This window comes from Budorcas taxicolor, chromosome 1, assembly GCF_023091745.1.
Source record: "Budorcas taxicolor isolate Tak-1 chromosome 1, Takin1.1, whole genome shotgun sequence".
Classification (NCBI taxonomy): Eukaryota; Metazoa; Chordata; class Mammalia; order Artiodactyla; family Bovidae; genus Budorcas; species Budorcas taxicolor.
The window spans coordinates 174,271,835-174,290,897 of record NC_068910.1 but is presented as its reverse complement, the minus strand read 5'-3'; the positions used below and the strand labels follow the sequence as shown (position 1 = coordinate 174,290,897).

The following is a 19,063-nucleotide window of genomic DNA, read 5'->3' as shown; positions in this document are numbered from 1 at the left end:
TTGAGACTGGATACTTGTTCGAGGTCTAAGGGTTAAAGAGACCCTGATGCTGGCAAAGATTGAGGGCAAGAAGAGTGATGGCAAGAAGGGTGACAGAAGATGAGATGGTTGGATGGCATCACTGACTCAGCAGACATGAGTCTGAGCAAACCCAGGGAGATGGTGAAGGACAGGGAAGCCTGGCGTGCTGCAGTCTGTGAGGCAGCAAAGAGTTGGACACGACTAAGTGACTGAACGACAGCAACAAAGGAGGCCAAGCAACAGGCAGGGGCCTGGTTTTAAATAGCTTCATAAGCCCTTTCCCAAGTCTCTGGACAGCCACCGAAAGCCTGTAACCAGTGGTCTGCTGGACCTCTCTGAATGCCACACAAGGTGCCACTATCTATCACTCTTGGACCTTACCTTTTTGGGCCAGGTGACACCAAGCCCCTTCCTGTAAGTGAGCCTCCTCCTGGTTTCATTTACAGCCTTTATCCCATGGGAAATAAGTTGAATTAGCTTATTCTCTCCAGGTCCTCCTTGAACTTGTATTGAACCAGCCCTTCTAAAAACTGTGTTTGTTTAGTTTTGCTCTCAGGCTGCAGATAAAATGGCATGCCCAGCTAGCTCCTTTCTGAAACCAGGTGCTGCCTATTAGTCACTCTATTCCCCACATCACCTGGTCCCCAGTCTCTATCTGTGGTAGGCAGAATAACAACTTCCCAAAGATGTCCACATTCTAATCCCTGGAACCTGTGAAAAGGGGACTTTGTAAATGTGATTAAGCTAAGGGTCTTGCGATGGCAAGATAATCTTGGATCATCATCACAGGGCCTTGGCAAAGGGAAGAAGAAGAGTCAGAGTCAGGGAAAACATGATGGAAAAGCAGAGGTGAGAGTGATGCAGGCCGTGAGCCAGCCTTTTGGAGCTGGAAAGGGCAAGGAAATATTCTTCTCTAGATTCTCCAGGAGGAATGCAAGCTTGATGACCCATTTTAGACTTCTGACTTCCAGAACTGTAAGGTAATAAATTCGTGTTGTTTTAAATCACTACATTTGTGGTAATGTTACAGCAGCACAGGAAACGAATACGCCACCCTGTCTGTGACCCCTCACTCTGAGCTTTCTTTTACCTGGTCTAGTGATCTCTTATGGAGAAGGCAATAGCACCCCACTCCAGCACTCTTGCCTGGAAAATGCCATGGATGGAGGAGCCTGGTGGGCTGCAGTCCGTGAGATCGCTAAGAGTCGGACACGACTGAGTGACTTCACTTTGACTTTTCACTTTCATGCATTGGAGAAGGAAATGGCAACCCACTCCAGTGTTCTTGCCTGGTAAATCCCAGGGACGGGGGAGGCTGGTGGGCTGCCGTCTACGGGGTCGCACAGAGTCTGACATGACTGAAGCGACTTAGCAGCAGCAGTGATCCCTTAACTCCACTCCCCGCCCAAACTCTGCTGTAGCTTTGCCCATCCTTTCTGTCCTTAATCCTTTCTGAAATTCATTTCTCAATCTGTGCTTGGAATTCACTCCCAGACTACCTCTAGCTTGTTCTATCTAATATTTTCTGCCACATCTTCAATCACTTTATTCTTACTGGATATTTTTAAACCCTCCTTATTTCCTCTAAACTCCAACACCCATGCAGGCATTTCCTATATTTCCCTTCCACACACAATCCATAATAGATGTCTTCAACTCCTCACTTCACCCCTACAGACCGCTGGGTCTCATGAGTCACTAGTGGGTCTCCAGCTACCAAAGGCAAGGTCAATTCCTATCTCCAATCTCCTTTAACTCCCTAGATCTTGACCCTGTTGAGTCACTTTCCCTCTTTGAAGACCACACACATCCTTTTACTTATTTTCATGGTCTTTACTTTCTTTGATCTCTTTTGTTCATTTTTTCATTTTCAGATTCAACAACACTTTATTGAAGCCCTACTATGTGCCCAGCACTGTGGTAGGGCATTCATACAAATATGCAGGTGCTATGCTCCTCAAGGAGTTTAAGGCACACTGGGGGAGAAAGACATGTAAAAAATAACTACAATATATCATTCTAAGGGCAAAAGCAAAAATGTATACCAGGTAACGGAGAGGCGCCCAGTCCTCTGTCTGACCTCTAGCCTTGCTGCTCTAAGTGTGGTCACCGAAGCAGCAGGGGCAGCGTCTCCAGGGAACTTGAAAAAGAGTAGAATTGGGGACCCCATCCTAGAGCTACTGAACTGAAACCTCTGGGGGTGGGGCTCCAGCCTGCTCTCTCATGTCCAGGTCTCCCAGCCCGGTCCCCACTTCTTAAAGGCCATCTGCCTCTCTTCTCAACCTGACACAAAACTTCAGGGTCTGGCCTGATGCCACTCCCTCTGTGCATCTTCATGGCACCTGTTTTCCCCTAAGGCAGAACTCACTGCCACCCCATCTCTGCTTATACCTTTTTTGGAGGCCGGGCCTGAGGCATATGAGATCTTAGTTCCTAGACTAGGGATCAAACCCATGCCACCCCATTAGGAGTGCCAAGTCTTAACCACTGGACTGCAAGGGAAGTCCTCCCAACCTCTTTTTTTTTTCTCCCACCCTCCTTTTCTTAAAAAGCTGTTTCTATCTTTTGTAGAGCACTTAACACCCTCTTTAATTAAGCTTAGTTTTATGAATATTTATTGAGTACTATCAGATATGTAACAAGATGTGGGATACAGAGGAAAAGAAGAAATCATGCCTTACCACAAGGAGCTTACAGTCTATTGTGGTTAATTATACATATAATCAACCTTGTCTGCCTTTCTTTGAATTCTGACATTGAATTCAAATGTTCCAGTTTTTACCTTGGCATTGTTTTTCAAGTGGTGGATATTGATATTAACATGAAAATGGGGCAAAGATGCAGCCATAACTGATATAACCTTGGCCTTAGCATTAATCTGTATTATGCACATGTGCTCGTGCCCTCTAGAATCCACTTCTACTTCCCCCTTCCTGCTGCTGCTGCTGCTAAGTCACTTCAGTTGTGTCCGATTCCATGCGACCCCAGAGACAGCAGCCCACCAGGCTCTCCCATCCCTGGGATTCTCCAGGCAAGAACACTGGAGTGGGTTGCCGTTTCCTTCTCCAAAGCATGAAAGTGAAAGTGAAGTTGCTCAGTCATGTCCTACTCCTAGCGACCCCGTGGACTGCAGCCCACCAGGCTCCTCCATCCATGGGATTTGCCAGGCAAGAGTGCTGGAGTGGGGTGCCGTTGCCTTCTCCATTCTCCTTCCTAGCAGCCTCTAGTTTCTGAGTGTCTTCAGGGTTCAGAAGAAGCTCCAGGGATAGAGCAAGGGTCTGAAACAAAGACTCTCAGGACTTTGGTTTGGTTGTTTCAGGAGTCATGGGGGGAGAAGCATACTGGTTAGAGAACCTCGACACCCATCCAGATCCCACAAGGAGAAAGCCTACAGAAAATGGAAGCCAACACTGAAAAATCAAAAATCTGACAAATGGAGAAGCTGTTCTGCTCACATACCTGAGCCCCTAATCAAGTCTCATCTGAAGGTTTTTCCCCATTGCATGCACTAATGCATTCCTTTTATTGTTTAAACCAGTATGGGTTGGGTCTTTGGTTGCTGATAGTCACATGCAACCTAATTATTATGGTGCTAGTGGGCTTCCCAGGTGGCTCAGATGGTAAAGAATTTGCCTGCAATGCAGAAGATCTGGGTTCAATCCCTGGGACAGGAAGATCTCCTGAAGAAGGGAATAGCAACCCACTACGTTCTCAGTGTGGAGAAGGCAATGGCACCCCACTCCAGAACTCTTGCCTGGAAAACCCCATGGACGGAGGAGCCTGGAAGGCTGCAGTCCATGGGATCTCTGAGGGTCGGACACAACTGAGCGACTTCCCTTTCACTTTTCACTTTCATGCATTGGAGAAGGAAACGGCAACCCACTCCAGTGTTCTTGCCTGGAGAATCCCAGAGACGGGGGAGCCTGGTGGGCTGCCGTCTATGGGGTCGCACAGAGTCGGACACGACTGAAGTGACTTGGCAGCAGCAGCAACCTTCCCAATGACAAGCCAAGTATTCTTGCCTGGAGAATCCCATGGACAGAGGAGCCTGACAGGCTGCAGTCCATAGGGTCACAAAGAGTCAGAAGAGCCTTGGCATGTACTCAGAGAATAACTAATTTGCCATCTAGAAGGTGAGCCTTTGCTCTCATTACAGGCTGATTTCCCCATAAGTGAAGACATGTGCAGGTCTTCCCCAGGGCCCCATCTGAGAAACTGTAGATCCCAAGGAGTGCACAACCACACTGAACTTTCATTAAAGGTGTTCTGCAGTGACTACAGATTTGCACACTTGATGTGTTTGTATTACTGTACCTGTGGTGGTTAATTTTGTGTGTCAGCTTCACTGGGTCAGAGGGTACCTAGATATTTGATTAAACATTATTCTCAGTGTGTCTGTGAGGGTGTTTCCAGATGACACTGGCATCTAAATAGGCCCAGCTGTGATGAGAGGGTAACAGGCAGGAGGAAATGAACTGCAAGTGGCAGACGTCTTTTTCCTTCTCTACACGAAATTAAAAGAGGCTTCTTTTAATTCTGTGTTGAGGACACCTGGTTCTGCCTTGAGCTAACCAATACATTGCTCTTATAGAAATGTTTTTCTTAAGCTATGTTAATGAAACTATGTATTTGCTTTGGAATCTGCCTTTCTTCAAAAGGGTTCCCCCTAAGACTAACTTTTTTTCTTTTCTCAAACCTTGGGCTGAGAACGGGCTCAACAAACCGGTATTCATGTCAATTGTTTTATGATGCACCTCCTGCCATCCTATCTCAAAAATGCATACTGTGGGAGAGGGGCCTGGTGAAACTCTCTCAGCCTTGAGGTGTCTCTCTTATCTGATTAATAGCTTTCTAACAGACATAAAACACCTTGCTAGAAACTAGTAAGGTCACTCTTTCTGTCCCCTTCTGATTTCTATGTCAGAAGCTTTCTCTCTCTGTTATACTTTAATAAAACTTTGTTGCAGAAAAAGCTCCAAGTAGTCAAGTCTCATCTCTGACCCCAGATCAAAATCCTCTCCTCTGGAGGTCACGAATCCTGGTATAACACATGGCTTGCAGCAGCAACCTTTCTGTGTGGATCATGTTGTATATAATATAATTTTTACCTCCAGTTGCTTCCTCTTTGCAGCTACATGCAGAAGCCGTAGAAGATGGTACTGTTCTGGTTGTTCCAGTCGAGACATCAAGCCTAGGAGTTCTGTGAGGTGTCTGTTAATTGGTTGAGGCTGCTTATCATACACAGCAGGTAAAACCCTCAACAACATGGCGTTACCTGTTGAAGGAACAATAACGAGAATGATGACTTTATCAGTCCATGAGCCATACAAATAATATTATTATCAATGTAATAAATTTTGCACTTCCTCACATATTAAACAGCGCAGACTGATGGCCAAATCCTCTGCTTAAAATAACATGGTACCTTATTCTGAAAAATCACTAAAGCATTAAACAGGTTCTGTAAAAGGGAATATTTTATGATATGATCAGCATAGTTATCTAATGAAAACTTTTCCTGAGTAATGCGCCCTGGGGAAGAGAATTTGACAGTAACCAGACCGCACCCTTGTGGAGGAAACAGTTCCGATAGATTCCTGTTGAGAAACAGCATTTGGATGCTGTTTAAATAAAAACTAAGCAGTGCTGCAAGCATGGATCTAAATGAAACTGAATCAAAAAAAAAAAAGTGCAGAGGAATGTATTCATGTTCCTGGGAGATATGGAGGCCTGATTTAGACAACTGACATATGGAGGCTATGCCTTATTTTTATGAATAGTTAGAAAAGTAGCAATGCAAATTTAGATCCTCGATTTCTGCACTATATCAAGGGAAGTTTAGACTGAGCTTGCTTGTCACGTGATTTGCCTCAAAGACTTGTACAGACAACTGGCTTTAAAATGGCAGAACCTAAAGAAGAAAATGACTTAAGCTATGGGACTCATTGGCAAACAACATATGGGAAACATCTGCCTATCACTTATGGTATGGAGTTTTTTTAAAAAATCCCCTCAAGTACTTAAATGTCTCAGAATTTATTTCTAGGGATTTCTTGAACAAGCATTTTCTTGCCTCTATTTATTTTAAATGTGGCTCTCTATATAGAAGTCATACACAGAAAGAATCAAGTAAGCAGTGATTACACATTTGTAAATCCTTATTAAATGGTGGGGACATTTAGATATGAGGATTAAGGAAAAAAGGCCAGAATTTTCTGAATATCTATGGCAAAATTTAATGAAAGGGTGATTCTGGATCAAAGTGAATGTATCAGGGTGATGGTAAATAATGAGAATTGCTTTTTCCACATATAGCTCATAGAATGGTCTCAAACAGATTTCAATCATATAACCACACAGCCCAAAATATTGGAAATATTCAGATTTTTTTAAATGTGAAAAACATTGTTTTATTTTGTTTTCTGTTTATTTTACTAAGAGCTTTTTCTTAAGAGATCAGGAATTGTCAATGTCATGTCCAATCTATACAAGGCACATTAGCTCATAGAACTTAGCTATGTAGACATACTAATTAACTGCTGGAAAAAGTTATGATGAATGGGACTGTCACTGGAATTGAACACAGGACACAATATTCATTAAAGGTCCTCAGACTCCTGGGGGGAAAAACCTAGATTAGTCATTTTTAGCGGACTTGAATTTGTTCAAATAATACAAAATTAAATAAGGGTGTTTTTTAAAACTGATGAAAACACTTTGGTATAGAAATCCTATTACTTTCATTCATAAATTACTATATTCTTCTTCATTATGAAATATTTCAAGTCATTAGACAAATATAGGCAAAAATACAAGGACCGTTGGTGTGCCTACCAACTAACTTTATCAAAACTCAGTTCAGTTTAGTTCAGTTCAGTCGCTCAGTTGTGTCCGATTCTTTGCGACCCCATCAATCACAGCACGCCAGGCCTCCCTGGCCATCAACAACTCCCGGAGTTCACCCAAACTCATGTCCATTGAGTCGGTGATGCCATCCAGCCATCTCATCCTCTGTCGTCCCCTTCTCCTCCTGCCCACAATCCCTCCCAGCATCAGAGTCTTTTCCAACGAGTCAGCTCTTCACATGAGGTGGCCAAAGTATTGGAGTTTCAGCTTCAGCATCAGTCCTTTCAATGAACACCCAGGACTGGTTTCCTTTAGGATGGACTGGTTGGATCTCCTTGCAGTCCAAGGGACTCTCAAGAGTCTTCTCCAACACCACAGTAGAGTTTGAGAATTTGAATTTCTAACAAGTTCTCAGGTGATGTTGATGGTCACTGGACCACATAATTAAGTAGTAAAGCAGTGGGTTTGTCCCTGGGAGTTAAGTTTCTAGATGTTCCAAAATTTCTTCTCAAAATGGTTGTAGTAGTTTTCTATAGCTGCCATAAGAAACTGACATAAGCTTGTGGCCCAAAATAATACAAATTTATTATCATATATTTCTGTAATACAGAAGTCTATCATAAGTCTCACTGGGCAAAAATCCAGATCTTAGAAAGGCTGGGTTCCTTCTTGGAGGTTGTAGGAAGGAATCTGTTTCTTGGCTTTTCTGGTGTCTAGAGACCACCAGCATTCTTTGCTTTGGGGTCTCCTTCCTTCATCTTCAAAGTTAGCTACACAGCATTCTCTGACCCTGCTTCCATCACTACACCTCTTCCTCTGATGATCTCTTCTGCCTTTCTTTGATTTAAGCACCCTTGTGATAACATTTGCAATGAAACACATTGTGTTCTCAGGTTGTGGGAATTAAGATGTGAACAACTTTAGGGGGGAGGTCATTATTCTGCCTACTACCATGATTATAACAACTTACTTACCTATCAGAAGCATCAATGTTTCTGTTGCCAACATTTAGTCTTGGCAGACACCCGTTTTTGCCAATCTGATGGGGTATAGAAATGTTACCTTACTTTTTGTTCTAATTTTCATTTCTTTAATTACTTCTGAGGCTGAGCAACCTTTTTATGTTGCTCTTCCATGATTTAGCCTTTCATATCCTTTGCCTGTTTTCAATCAAGATGTCTGTGTTTTCTCACTGATTTGTGAAAGTCACTCAGTCGTGTCCGACTCTTTGCAGTCCTATACAGTCCATGGAATTCTCCAGGCAAGCATACTGGCATGGGTAGCCTTTCCCTTCTCCAGCGGATCGTCCCAACCCAGGAATTGAAGCGGGGTCTCCTGCATGGCAGATAGTTTCTTTACCAACTGAGCTATCAGGGAAGCACTGATCTGTAGAAATTCCTTATTTATTCTGGACACTAATTTTTGCTCTGTCAGTTTTAAAGTTGTAATCCTAATGGAGTTGGTTTTTAAATTTATTTTATGGTTTATAAATTTTTTAATTGAGAAATCTTTTCCTACCCATGTTCATAAAAATATTCTACTATAAGTACTATTCTCCTAAAAGTATTATGATTTTGTTTTATGTCTTAATCATCTGGATTTTATTTTTGTGAATATAAGGAAGGGATCTAATTATAAATTTATATATGTGTGTGTGTATATAAACAATTGTCTCGGATCAATTTATTCAGTGACCAACTGTTTCCCTTCTGATTTGTAATACTTCTTCCATATATAAAGGTTCCCATGTATATGGGTCTGGTTATTTATCATACCTTCACCAATTATGTATACTAAGTCACTTCAGTCGTGTCTGACTCATTATGACATTATAGACTGCAGCCTGCCAGGCTCCTCTGTCCATGGGATTCTCCAGGCAAGAATACCGGAGTGGATTGCCATTTCCTCCTCCAGGGGATCTTCCTGACCCAGGGATCAAACCCACGTCTCTTATGTCTCCTGATTTGGCAGGTAGATTCTTTGCCACTAGAGCCACCTGGGAAGCCCTTTATACATTTTCTTAATTACAATTTATAATAAGTCATTATACCTCACAAGGCAAGTTTCTTCATCTTCTGCTTCAGATTCCTCTTATTTTTTCATTTTCTGCTTCAAATTCCTCTTGGTTACTTTATATAAATTTTACCGTTAGCTTGTCAACTTCCTTGTAAAGCTAGGTTAGGATTATTTTTCACATTGAATATATAGACTAATTTGGGATAACTGACATCTCTGTGAAACTGAGTCTTCTCATTCAAGAACATGATATATTCTTCTATGTAACTTTTTTTATATCTCTAAAGTTTTGTGATATTAGCTGTGCCTTGTTTATCTTTTATTAAATTGATTCCTAAGTATTCCATAGTTGTTGTTGCTATTGTAAATTGTAAGTTTTGGTTTTTTAAAGATGTTTTCTATTTATCTGCTATATTAAGAAATCAATAAATTTTGTGCACTGATCTTTCATCCAGCAAAACTTTAGTTCTTTTTTTTTTAAATTAATGGAGTCTCAAGATTTTCTGTAGAAAAATAATCAAATTATAATAAGTAACAACTTTGTAATATTCCTTAAGTTTCTTTTATTGTCCTATTTTACCAGCTGGGACCTCCAACACTTTGATGAGAAGAACCAGGTCCTGATCATCATTTTCTAATTCCTGTTTTTAAAGAGTATGCTTCTAAGGATTCATCATAATGTATGTATATGTTTCTACATATTCTTGGTATTTATATTTTATCAGTTTAAGTTCCTGTCTTTTTCCTAGTTTGATCATGAATGAATGTTAGATTTTATTAATTGACTTTTCTGCATCTGTCCATATGACCATATGATTTCTCTTTTAAACTGTTACTGTAGTAAATGAATGAGTATTCTAATGTTTAATCAATCTTGCACTCTTGGAATACACTCAACTTGGTATGATATATTTGAAAGCATGTATTACTGGATTTCTTTGGCTAATACTTCATTTAGAGCTTCTGCATCTATATTCTTAAATGAGACTGACTTGCAGTTTTCCTTTCTTGTGTTGACCTTGTCTTTTTTTTTTTTTAGTATCATCCTTACTAGACATATAAAAAGAATTTAGTGCACTCCTGCACACACCATTCTCAGAGGCAGTTAATATAAAATGGGAATTATGTGTTCCTTGCATGGTAGAACTTGCTTATCAAACTTTCTGGGCAATGTTCTATACATTTTATTATATCAAATTTTAGATTATATACATTTCTATATCCTTTTGAAGTTTTTAGCATTTTAATCATCAGTTGGGCAGAAATGGACTTATCAGTTATAAGAAGTATGTGAAAATCTGCCTTTATGACTATGGATTTACCAATTTTTCCTTATAAGTCTGTCAATATTGGCATATTTTTTTGAACCGATGCTACTAGATAGTCCTGAGGTATCTTCTTGTCAAATTATTTATTTCATCATAATTTCATTACTCTCTTTGCCTTAAAGTCTATTTTTGACTTATATTAATACAGCTATGCTAGCTTTTCTGAATAGCGCTTGTTTGGTATATTCTCTCACCACCTTTAAATTTTTTGCTTTCAGGGTTTCTAGATTCTTGTGTTTTATGTGTGATGTTATAAGTGACATAGAACTGGACTTAAAATATATTCCTATCTGACAACTTTTGTCTCTTAACTGGAATGTTTGTTTCATTAATATTTAGTGATTAGTATTTACAGTATTAGGTATATTTATAGTATTAGGTATAGTATTAGGTACTACCTAATTAGTATTAGGCATATTTATAGTATTAGGTATTAGGTATATTAGGTATAGTATTAAGTATTTATAGTATTAGGTATATTAGTATTTATAGTATTAGGTATATTTTACATTACAGGCGCTTTTTGGAGAAAGAAATGGCAACCTACTCCAGTATTCCTGCCTGGAGAATCCCATGGGCAGAGAAGCCTGGTGCGCTACAGTCCATGGGGTTGCAACAGTCTGACGTGACTTAGCAACTAAACAACTGCCACGTGTGCTTTTTATTTATCATGCTTTGTCTATCCTTTTCTTCCCTTCTTTACTACTTCCTATTGAACAGCTCAAGTTTTTTTTTTTAAATTCACTCTATTCCTTCTATTTGGTTATTTTATTTCCTCTTGGTTTCAGTGGCTGTCATTTGAAAGATAAACATACTTGAACTAACAAAGAAAAATTAACTTTGCTATCTGGAACAATGAAAGGACTTTAGAATTATTTTCTTAGATCTTTCTTCCAGTTCCTTGATATTCTCTTCAGCTTTGCCAATCCTTTAATTTCTTAAAAATTTCAATTAATTTTTTAACTCAAGGTTATATTTGAGTCTTTAAATAATAGGCCTATTCTTCTTCTTTTGACAGTGTCTTTTTTCTTTTTTCAGGTTTCCAGTTCTTTCAAACACACTTATTTTCCAGTTTCTAGCTGATATTTTAAATAAATGAAATTCTTGAGGGAGGGGTGTCCAATCCCTTTTGGTTTCTGCTGGTTCTCATTTATGGTAGATTGTTTCCTCCTATGGTTAAATATTTTTTATTATGAATTTTCACTGTGGGAGATAGTACACATTTGCTTCTCGAACATGTATAAAGGCAGGCCCAAAGTCGCAAACTCTTACGGACCTTGTAGAGTTCAGTCAAAGAGAGACAGGCTTACTTCTCACTTCTCTGTGCTAGGGTAAGGACTGGGGCTATATCTATTGAAATCTAGTCAGTTAACTCCCCACCCAGACCTAAGCACTTGGTTAACACAGAACTGAAACATCTCTTCCCCCTTCACCTCCCCTGATGTGTGTGTGTGTGTGTGTGTGTGTGTGTGTGTGTGTGTGTGTGTGTGTGTGTGTGTATAGGGGGGCTCTAGATTTAGCTCATGGGCTCACTGACCAGTTTTTGGTTCCCTCTCTTTGGGTAGGTGGCATTAGTGGTAAAAAACCCACCTGCCGATGAAAGAGACATAAGAGATGTGGGTTCAATCCCTGGGTCAGGAAGATCTCTTGGAGAAGGGCATGGCAACTCACTCCAGTATTCTTGCCTGGGAAATTCAATGGACAGAGGAGACTAGTGGGGCTGCAGTCCATAGGGTCACAAAGAGTTGGACATGACTGAAGCGACTTATCACCCTTGGCCTCTGGATATTGTCCTTACTTTATTGGGAACTTATTTGTACATTTAAAGTTTTTAATTATTATTCAAATGTAAACACATTTCTAGTTTGTTTGTTTTTTTTCAGCAGAGTTTTCAGCTTATATAGATCTCCATATACTGACAGAAGCGGGAATCCCTAAATTTACTTTAAAAACATGATCTTTGACTCTGAACCTAGTGAAATAAGATACCCACATAATAGATTATGAAAAGAAACACACCTAAAAAGTCAGTTTATTCCTTTCCCAGGACTTCTCCTTATTTTTGGTTTACTAGTTTTGCTGTGCTTCTCATTAAAAAGTATGTTTATAAAAGTATAGCTGTAACTCCAGAAGGATTAAAGATGGAATGACTTGGAATGGATTTGGATTATAGAACCGTACAAATTCTTACTGTGTTGGTTTATCTTGAAATCAGAAAGTAACTTTCACATCTTAGACCTGTAAAACTGCACAAAGAAAAAGTGAAAAAATGTTTTCTATGTGTAAAGGGTTGTGAAATAATGAGAGCGCACACAAAATGCTGGGATGATGCTCTTGCTTTCACACCTCTATATCTGCTGAATCTATTCCCCTTAATCTCTATTCCCCTAATCCCTCTCCTCTCCCTCTCATCCTTCAGTACTACCAATTCAAGTTACAACAGCTAATCCCCAGGAGGAGACAGTCCTAGCCCTGTATTCCCCTTTCTTTCCCCTCTGACACTCCTCCAGTTAATCTGACTGTACTGTAAACCTTTGCGGTTTACTATTGTGCAACGTCCCCCGTCCCCCACATCTCCTTCACCCTCCTTTCCCCCAGCCCCCTCCCCCACAAATCTGGGGAAATCCCGTTAAGGCAGTGCCACTGGCATTACTCATTCATCCCCATTCAGGCTTTCCCCAGCATTTATTAAGGGCCCTCAGCTCCTGCCTCTCACTCGCACTCTCCTCCGCTCCTTCTGCACTCTGAGAGCCTCTTGCCTCGTCCCCTCCCGACAGCGGTGGGAAGAACGTCGTCTCTCCAGCAATGCACATCTCTGTGATTCTGTTTTGTGCTCTCTGGTCTGCAGTGTCGGCGGAGAACTCAGATGATTATGAGCTCATGTATGTGAATTTGGACAACGAAATAGACAATGGACTCCATCCCACTGAGGACCGTAAGTTCGTTTTAACTCTTTCTCTGCTAACCCTTAACTACATATCTACCTCCTTAGGTCTAAGTATTATACATATATTTTGTTGCCAATGCAATAAACAACAACAACCAAAAAAGAGTTTTGCAAAAGAGAAAAGCACGTCAGGAAAGGAGGTTTCATAAAGTTACTTCTCTCAGATAGGTAATGGGTCGAATTGTATGAAATCGCCGGTATTCGCCTGTTTTGAGAGAATTGCCATGAACGGCAATTTCATCGAGTTCAACTTATAAAACCTGCAAGGTTTCCTTAAAGGGAAGGGGGTCCTGGGGACGGGCTGTCACTTGGCGACCATCGAGGGAGGTCGGCATTTTACAAAGAACACCCGAGAGAGGGTCAGGTCTGTAATGCGTGTGTGTTCCCCGCTCTAGCCACGCAGTGCGACTGCAGTCGTGAGAACTCCGAGTGGGACAAGCTCTTCACCATGCTGGAGAACTCGCAGATGCGGGAGGGCATGCTGCTGCACGCCACCGAAGCCGTGCTCCAGGGAGAGCTGCAGAAGCTGAGGGCCGAGCTGGGCCGGCTGGCGGGCAGCCTGCAGAGGCTGTGCGCGCCGGAGGCCCCCGCCGAGGACAGGCTGGCCCGGGCGCTGGACGAGCTGCTGCAGGCGAGCCGCGTTGCTGGCCGCCGGCTGGCACGACTGGAAGAGGCCGGGGCGCCGAGACCGCAGGAGGAGGCGGGGCGGGCCCTGGGCGCGGTGCTGGAGGAGCTGCGGCGGACGCGGGCCGACCTCCGAGCTGTGCAGGGCTGGGCAGCCAGCCGCTGGCTGCCGGCAGGTAAAGACGCGGGGACTGGTGGGGACCCCTGCGCGGCTTCGTTCTCAAAGCGCGAGTTGCGGGAAACCGAGTCAGCCAACCAAGCCTCTAAGGGCAGGCTTTAGTGTGAGGAAACACACCGGCTCACACCCTTCTGTTTCGGCATGCGCGGTCACAGAGCTCAGATACATCATAAAAGGCAGGAAAATTGCTTTCAAAAGTAGTCAGTCTTCAGTCCCGAGGAACCCTGAAGATAGCTGTGTAGGTAACCATCACAGTATTGAAATAGACCTCAAGGGCCTCCAGACTGACACTTGATCGGACCAGGCGTTAGAGAAACTCTATTGGCGAGTTATAAGAGTGACTGCTCTCAATGTCCAGCTTCCCTCCGTTAGGGATTTCCACTTCTTCTAATATTAGCCTGCCTCTCTCTTTAAGGGAGCTCTGGTTCCCCGCGCTATTTCAGGACCCAGCCTAATTTTTAGGAACGTTTTCCAGTCCCTGGCTGGCCCCTTCTCCCTACCAGGTCTAAACAAGAGACTTGAGGTTGAATCTGATCTCCCAAGGGCCCCTGCCCGGAGCCCCCTGGGTCTGTGAAATAAGCTCCAGAGTGAGCTCCGAGAGTGTGAAATTTGGAATAAACCAGCAGCTGAGGGATCCACAGTGGGACAATCAGATGTAGGAGGTAGCTGGCATCCAGGCAGTTCCTCCGGAGTTGTGGAGGATCAGGGTGAAACAGAAGAGAAGCAGTTCAAACCAGATGCAACCTGTCAAAGTCCCATGTGATACTAGTGAACTTCCAAACATATGTGGGCCTGAAACAATACATTTTAAAGATGCCTCAAGGAAATATAGAGAAGGTTTGGAGTGAAGAACACTCCTTTATAAAAAGTCAGACTTTCTAAGAAATGGTGCTATAACAATCATTTGTGGGTTATATTAGAAAATCCGTGTTCTAGGTAAGAAAATATAACATACACTTTTCCCTGTTCATAAGCAACTTATGAACAAAAAACAATTACACCCTTCGTTATGTCCAATAAAGCAACTCTTACTATATGGGGTAGGAGGCAGAATCAAGCATATGTGAGAGCATATTTCATTTAAAATTGCAGATATTATACCAAAATACCAGTCTTTCCTAAATAATTGAGAACTGTTTATCAGTACAAAGCATGTTTTTTAAAGTAGGGCTTCAGAGGGTGGAAAATCATAAAATAAACATACCATAGATCCTTAGTGTAAGTGACAGGACAAACTATAATTCTCTGGCAGTTTTAATGGATGAAATTTCTTGTCTTTTGCAAATCACATAAAATCACTGTACATATCATGTACTGGGAAAACTGAAGAGTTATGCTGACTTTCACCTCCACCTCTGTATACCAGTTAGAGCAGAAGAAGAATGTATTTCTGAATTCAAAAGTGTTAATTCTTTTTTTTTAATTTTATTTATTTTTTGTTAATTCTTATTACATCCATTCATACATTTACCCACATGCTTTGATTTTTCCTCTCTTGGTTTCCTGCCAGCTTGGCTCCTAAGGGATTCCTAATCATTCTGTTGTCAGCCTCTTAAGAACCTGGTTTTAATTCTGTTTGGTCTTTGATAATATAATAAGAAAAAAACCTATTAGTTAAAAGCCATTTCATGAGAGAGTTTCTGACATTTTAAAGCCATATCAAGGGTCTCAATCACCGACCCCCAAAAGAAGCCACAGAAAAAACTTGCCAACATGCAGTTCTACTCATTGAACCTACATAACCAGCGCAGCCCAGAGGGGAAGCTGGGTCTCTGAGAGGCAATCAAGGAAGGCTTTGGAATGCAATCCTGACTGACTGGGCTTATTTAAACAGGAAATCAGTTAATTAGATTGCAGTAGGCGCTCTCTCTGAACACTGTTTTACTGAAACATTAGACAATATCTAAAATGCCCAAGCGTATGGTGATCTTTTGTTCCATGATCTTTGTTTGATTTAAATGACAGGTAGAAGAGTATGCATCTACCAATTTCATTTTCAAAAAGAATCAATGCCTCATTAAAAATTGATTTTAAAAAATCTTTAGAAATTCAAATTATTCAGGGAAAAAGCTAATACCAAAGTATGGCAGGACCAATTTTGTGCTTTAGTGTGATGGTTACTTTTGTAGGATTTTCTGAACCTCAATATCTTCTTTGACTATTTCAAAAGGATAAGGTCCATCTGCTTAATTTTTCTGGGTTGGAGCCCACCTCTCAGCCACTTGTAGATGGTTAACTTAGTTTATCACACTACACATGGACATTTGGTTCCTGCAAGTCTTGTTTACCACTTAGTCTTCAAATGCTCTGGGAATTTGCTTTTTAAAGCTATCTTATGGTAAATCTTCTTTAAAGGTTGTTATAAAGTGAATACTTAGCCCTAATTTCTGCTGTTGTTTAGTCGCTAAGTCATGTCCAACTCTTTTGCGACCCCATGGACTGTAGACCACCAGGCTTCTCTGTGAGATTTCCCAGGCAAGAATATACTGGACTGGGTTGCCATTTCCTTCCCCAAGCCCTAACAGATTTTTAAAAAATTCTTTAATTGGTCTTATATATGTATATATTTGAGTTCAGCACAAGGTAGAGCTCACTTATTAAAGCTTTTAGCATATTATTTCCCAGAGACACCTGAAAGGTCTTCACTTCAGCATCTGCAGCTCCCTGACTGGCCATGTGACCTGGAGATGGACAGAGGTGGGAGCTCCCACCTCTCATGTTTGAAAGTCTTCTTCTAAGTGTGTATTAGTGGAAATATGTCCTCCATCCGGCCCCTTAGAAGAATTCACTCTTCCTTAAAGATTTTCTGTTAGGGCTTACATAGTACTTGTAAGCATCTGGACAAAGTGAGAATTTTTAAGCATATCTTTGGTCTACAAAGTATTCCCTGGTGGCTCAGAGGGTAAAGTCTCTGCTTGCAATGTGGGAGACATGGGTTTGATCCCTGGGTCGGGAAGATATCCCGGAGAAGGAAATGACCACCACTCCACTACTCTTGCTTGGAAAATTCAGTGGACAGAGGAGCCTGGTAGGCTACAGTCCATGGGATCGCAGAGTGGACATGACTGAGCAGCTTCACTCTCTCACTCTTGGTCTACAAAGCTCTTCTCAAACGTTACATACTTGTTGCTTACAGACTTGCAGAATTTAGAAGGAGAAGGGAAGAGCCTTTGACAGATAACTGTTAAGCCTGGAGAGACTGTGGGGCTCATCAAAAGCTATACAGCTTGCTAGTAGTAAAACAAACTGAATTCCAGTTCTTTTAGCCAAATCCAGGGATTCTACCACTCAGAGGCAATGCAGTGTGCTGGTTAAGGTTGTGGCTCCTGCAGCCAGAACTGTTGATGTTGTTCAGTTGCTAAGTCCTGTCCAACTCTTTGCGACCCCATAGACTGCAGCACGCCGGACTTCCCTGTCCTTCATTATCTCCCAGAGTTTGCTCAAACTCATGTCTGTTGAGTCAACGATGCCATCCAACCATCTCATCCTCTGTCACTCCCTTCACCCCCTGTCCTCAACCTTTCCCAGCATCAGGGTCTTTTCCAGTGAGTCAGCGCTTAGCATCAGGTGGCCAAGTGCCCAAGTTTGAGCCTAGTTTCACTATTTCTCTGTGTGCCTTCTTTTCCATTTAAATGCTTCCCTTAATGAGACGGTTGGATTTCCTTATTCCTGTTTTCTTTGCACTATAGAGATTACACTTGGGCCCCTCAAGTCATAACATATTGCTGCATGTAGTTTTCAGTTGTAGTCATTAAAAGGCCCATCCTAAAATACCTAACTGCCAGAATCATTTCAAAATGAATTTGTATTTTCTCTCATATTCTTACTTTCTTGCCACTCTAGGTTGTGAAACAGCCATTTTATTCCCCACGCGTTCCAAGAAGATTTTTGCAAGCGTGCATCCGGTGACACCAATGAAACTTGAGAGTTTCAGTGCCTGCATTTGGGTCAAAGCCACAGAAGTATTAAACAAAACAGTCCTGTTTTCCTATGGCACAAAGAGGAATCCATATGAGATCCAGCTGTACCTCAGCTATCGGTCCATAATGCTTGTGGTGGGTGGAGAGGAAAACAGACTGGTCGCTGATGCTGTGATTTCCCCAGGAACATGGACCCATCTGTGCAGCACCTGGGATTCAAAGAAAGGGCACATGGCTTTGTGGGTAAATGGTGACTTGGTGGCCACCGCTGTTGATATGGCCACAGGCCACGTTGTTCCTGAGGGAGGAATCCTGCAGATTGGGCAAGAAAAGAATGGCGTAGGTGGTGGCTTTGATGAAACATTAGCCTTCTCTGGCAGACTCACAGGCTTCAATATCTGGGATGGTGTTCTCAGCAACGAAGAGATAAGAGGGGCCGGAGGAGCAGAGTCCTGTCACATCCGGGGCAATGTGGTTGGGTGGGGAGTCACAGAGATTCAGCCCCACGGAGGAGCGCAGTATGTTTCTTAAGGGCTGTGAAACTCTACTTGAAGCCAAAGAAATAAACTCACATCTTAAACATACGCCAGTTGAAGGAGAGAGTTGAGATCAATCTTTATTTATCTTGGCAAAATACTGAGTAAACAGTTGAAAGGGAGACATTGGAGAAGGCTTTTGGGGATATTGTTACTAGATTTTATGCCATGGTGCTTTCAGATTAATGCTATGTCTTTGTCAGATAAACTCTCCAATAATTAAAAAGGACTGTATGAATGAACAGAAGGACAACTGTTTTACTTTTCTTTGGTTAATTTCATTTTGGCCTGAGATGAATTTTACATTGGAAGAATAATAAAATTTGTTGTCCATTGTTCATTGGTATATGCCTTATTATGAAAAAATGATGATAAAACATATTTATACTTCAATGTGACTTAACAAATACAAATGTAGTTTATGTGTGATAATCAAATGTCATTTTTTTGAGGAGATAGTTATATAAGTTATATTGTAAAATGGTTTTGTATTAATTTTATTAAGACTATTTTTGTAAAGCTCTACTGTAAATAAAATATTTTATAAAACTAGTCCATGTCGTCTAAGTATATATTTAAACTGTCTGGAAGCAAATCCATACTTCTCATTTTTTTATCTAAAGCAAACACTAGTTTTCAGATGCTAA

General features: G+C 41.5%; 2 protein-coding genes across 2 annotated transcripts in view; one reads left to right on the top strand and one right to left on the bottom strand.

Annotated features, from left to right (window-relative positions):
* Positions 1-19,063, bottom strand: part of VEPH1 (ventricular zone expressed PH domain containing 1) — a 261,990-nt gene that overhangs the window by 165,741 nt on the left and 77,186 nt on the right. The window contains exon 4 of the mRNA XM_052641472.1: positions 5,130-5,296. Coding sequence (XP_052497432.1) covers positions 5,130-5,296 — 167 coding nt within the window. The remainder of the gene's footprint in view (positions 1-5,129; positions 5,297-19,063) is intronic.
* On the top strand, positions 12,952-18,738 carry PTX3 (pentraxin 3). Its single transcript, XM_052641482.1, has 3 exons — positions 12,952-13,146; positions 13,554-13,958; positions 17,804-18,738. The coding sequence occupies exons 1-3, from the start codon at positions 13,017-13,019 to the stop codon at positions 18,409-18,411; spliced, it is 1,143 nt and encodes a 380-aa protein (XP_052497442.1). The 5' UTR covers positions 12,952-13,016; the 3' UTR covers positions 18,412-18,738.

What these genes read in the sequence shown, in the direction of transcription:
- PTX3 (XM_052641482.1), top strand. Translation starts at nt 13,017, where the DNA reads ATGCACATCTCTGTGATTCTGTTTTGTGCTCTCTGGTCTGCAGTGTCG. An exon ending in ACTCCATCCCACTGAGGACC is followed by an intron (nt 13,147 to 13,553) that starts GTAAGTTCGTTT and finishes TCCCCGCTCTAG; the next exon opens with CCACGCAGTGCGACTGCAGT. An exon ending in CAGCCGCTGGCTGCCGGCAG is followed by an intron (nt 13,959 to 17,803) that starts GTAAAGACGCGG and finishes TTGCCACTCTAG; the next exon opens with GTTGTGAAACAGCCATTTTA.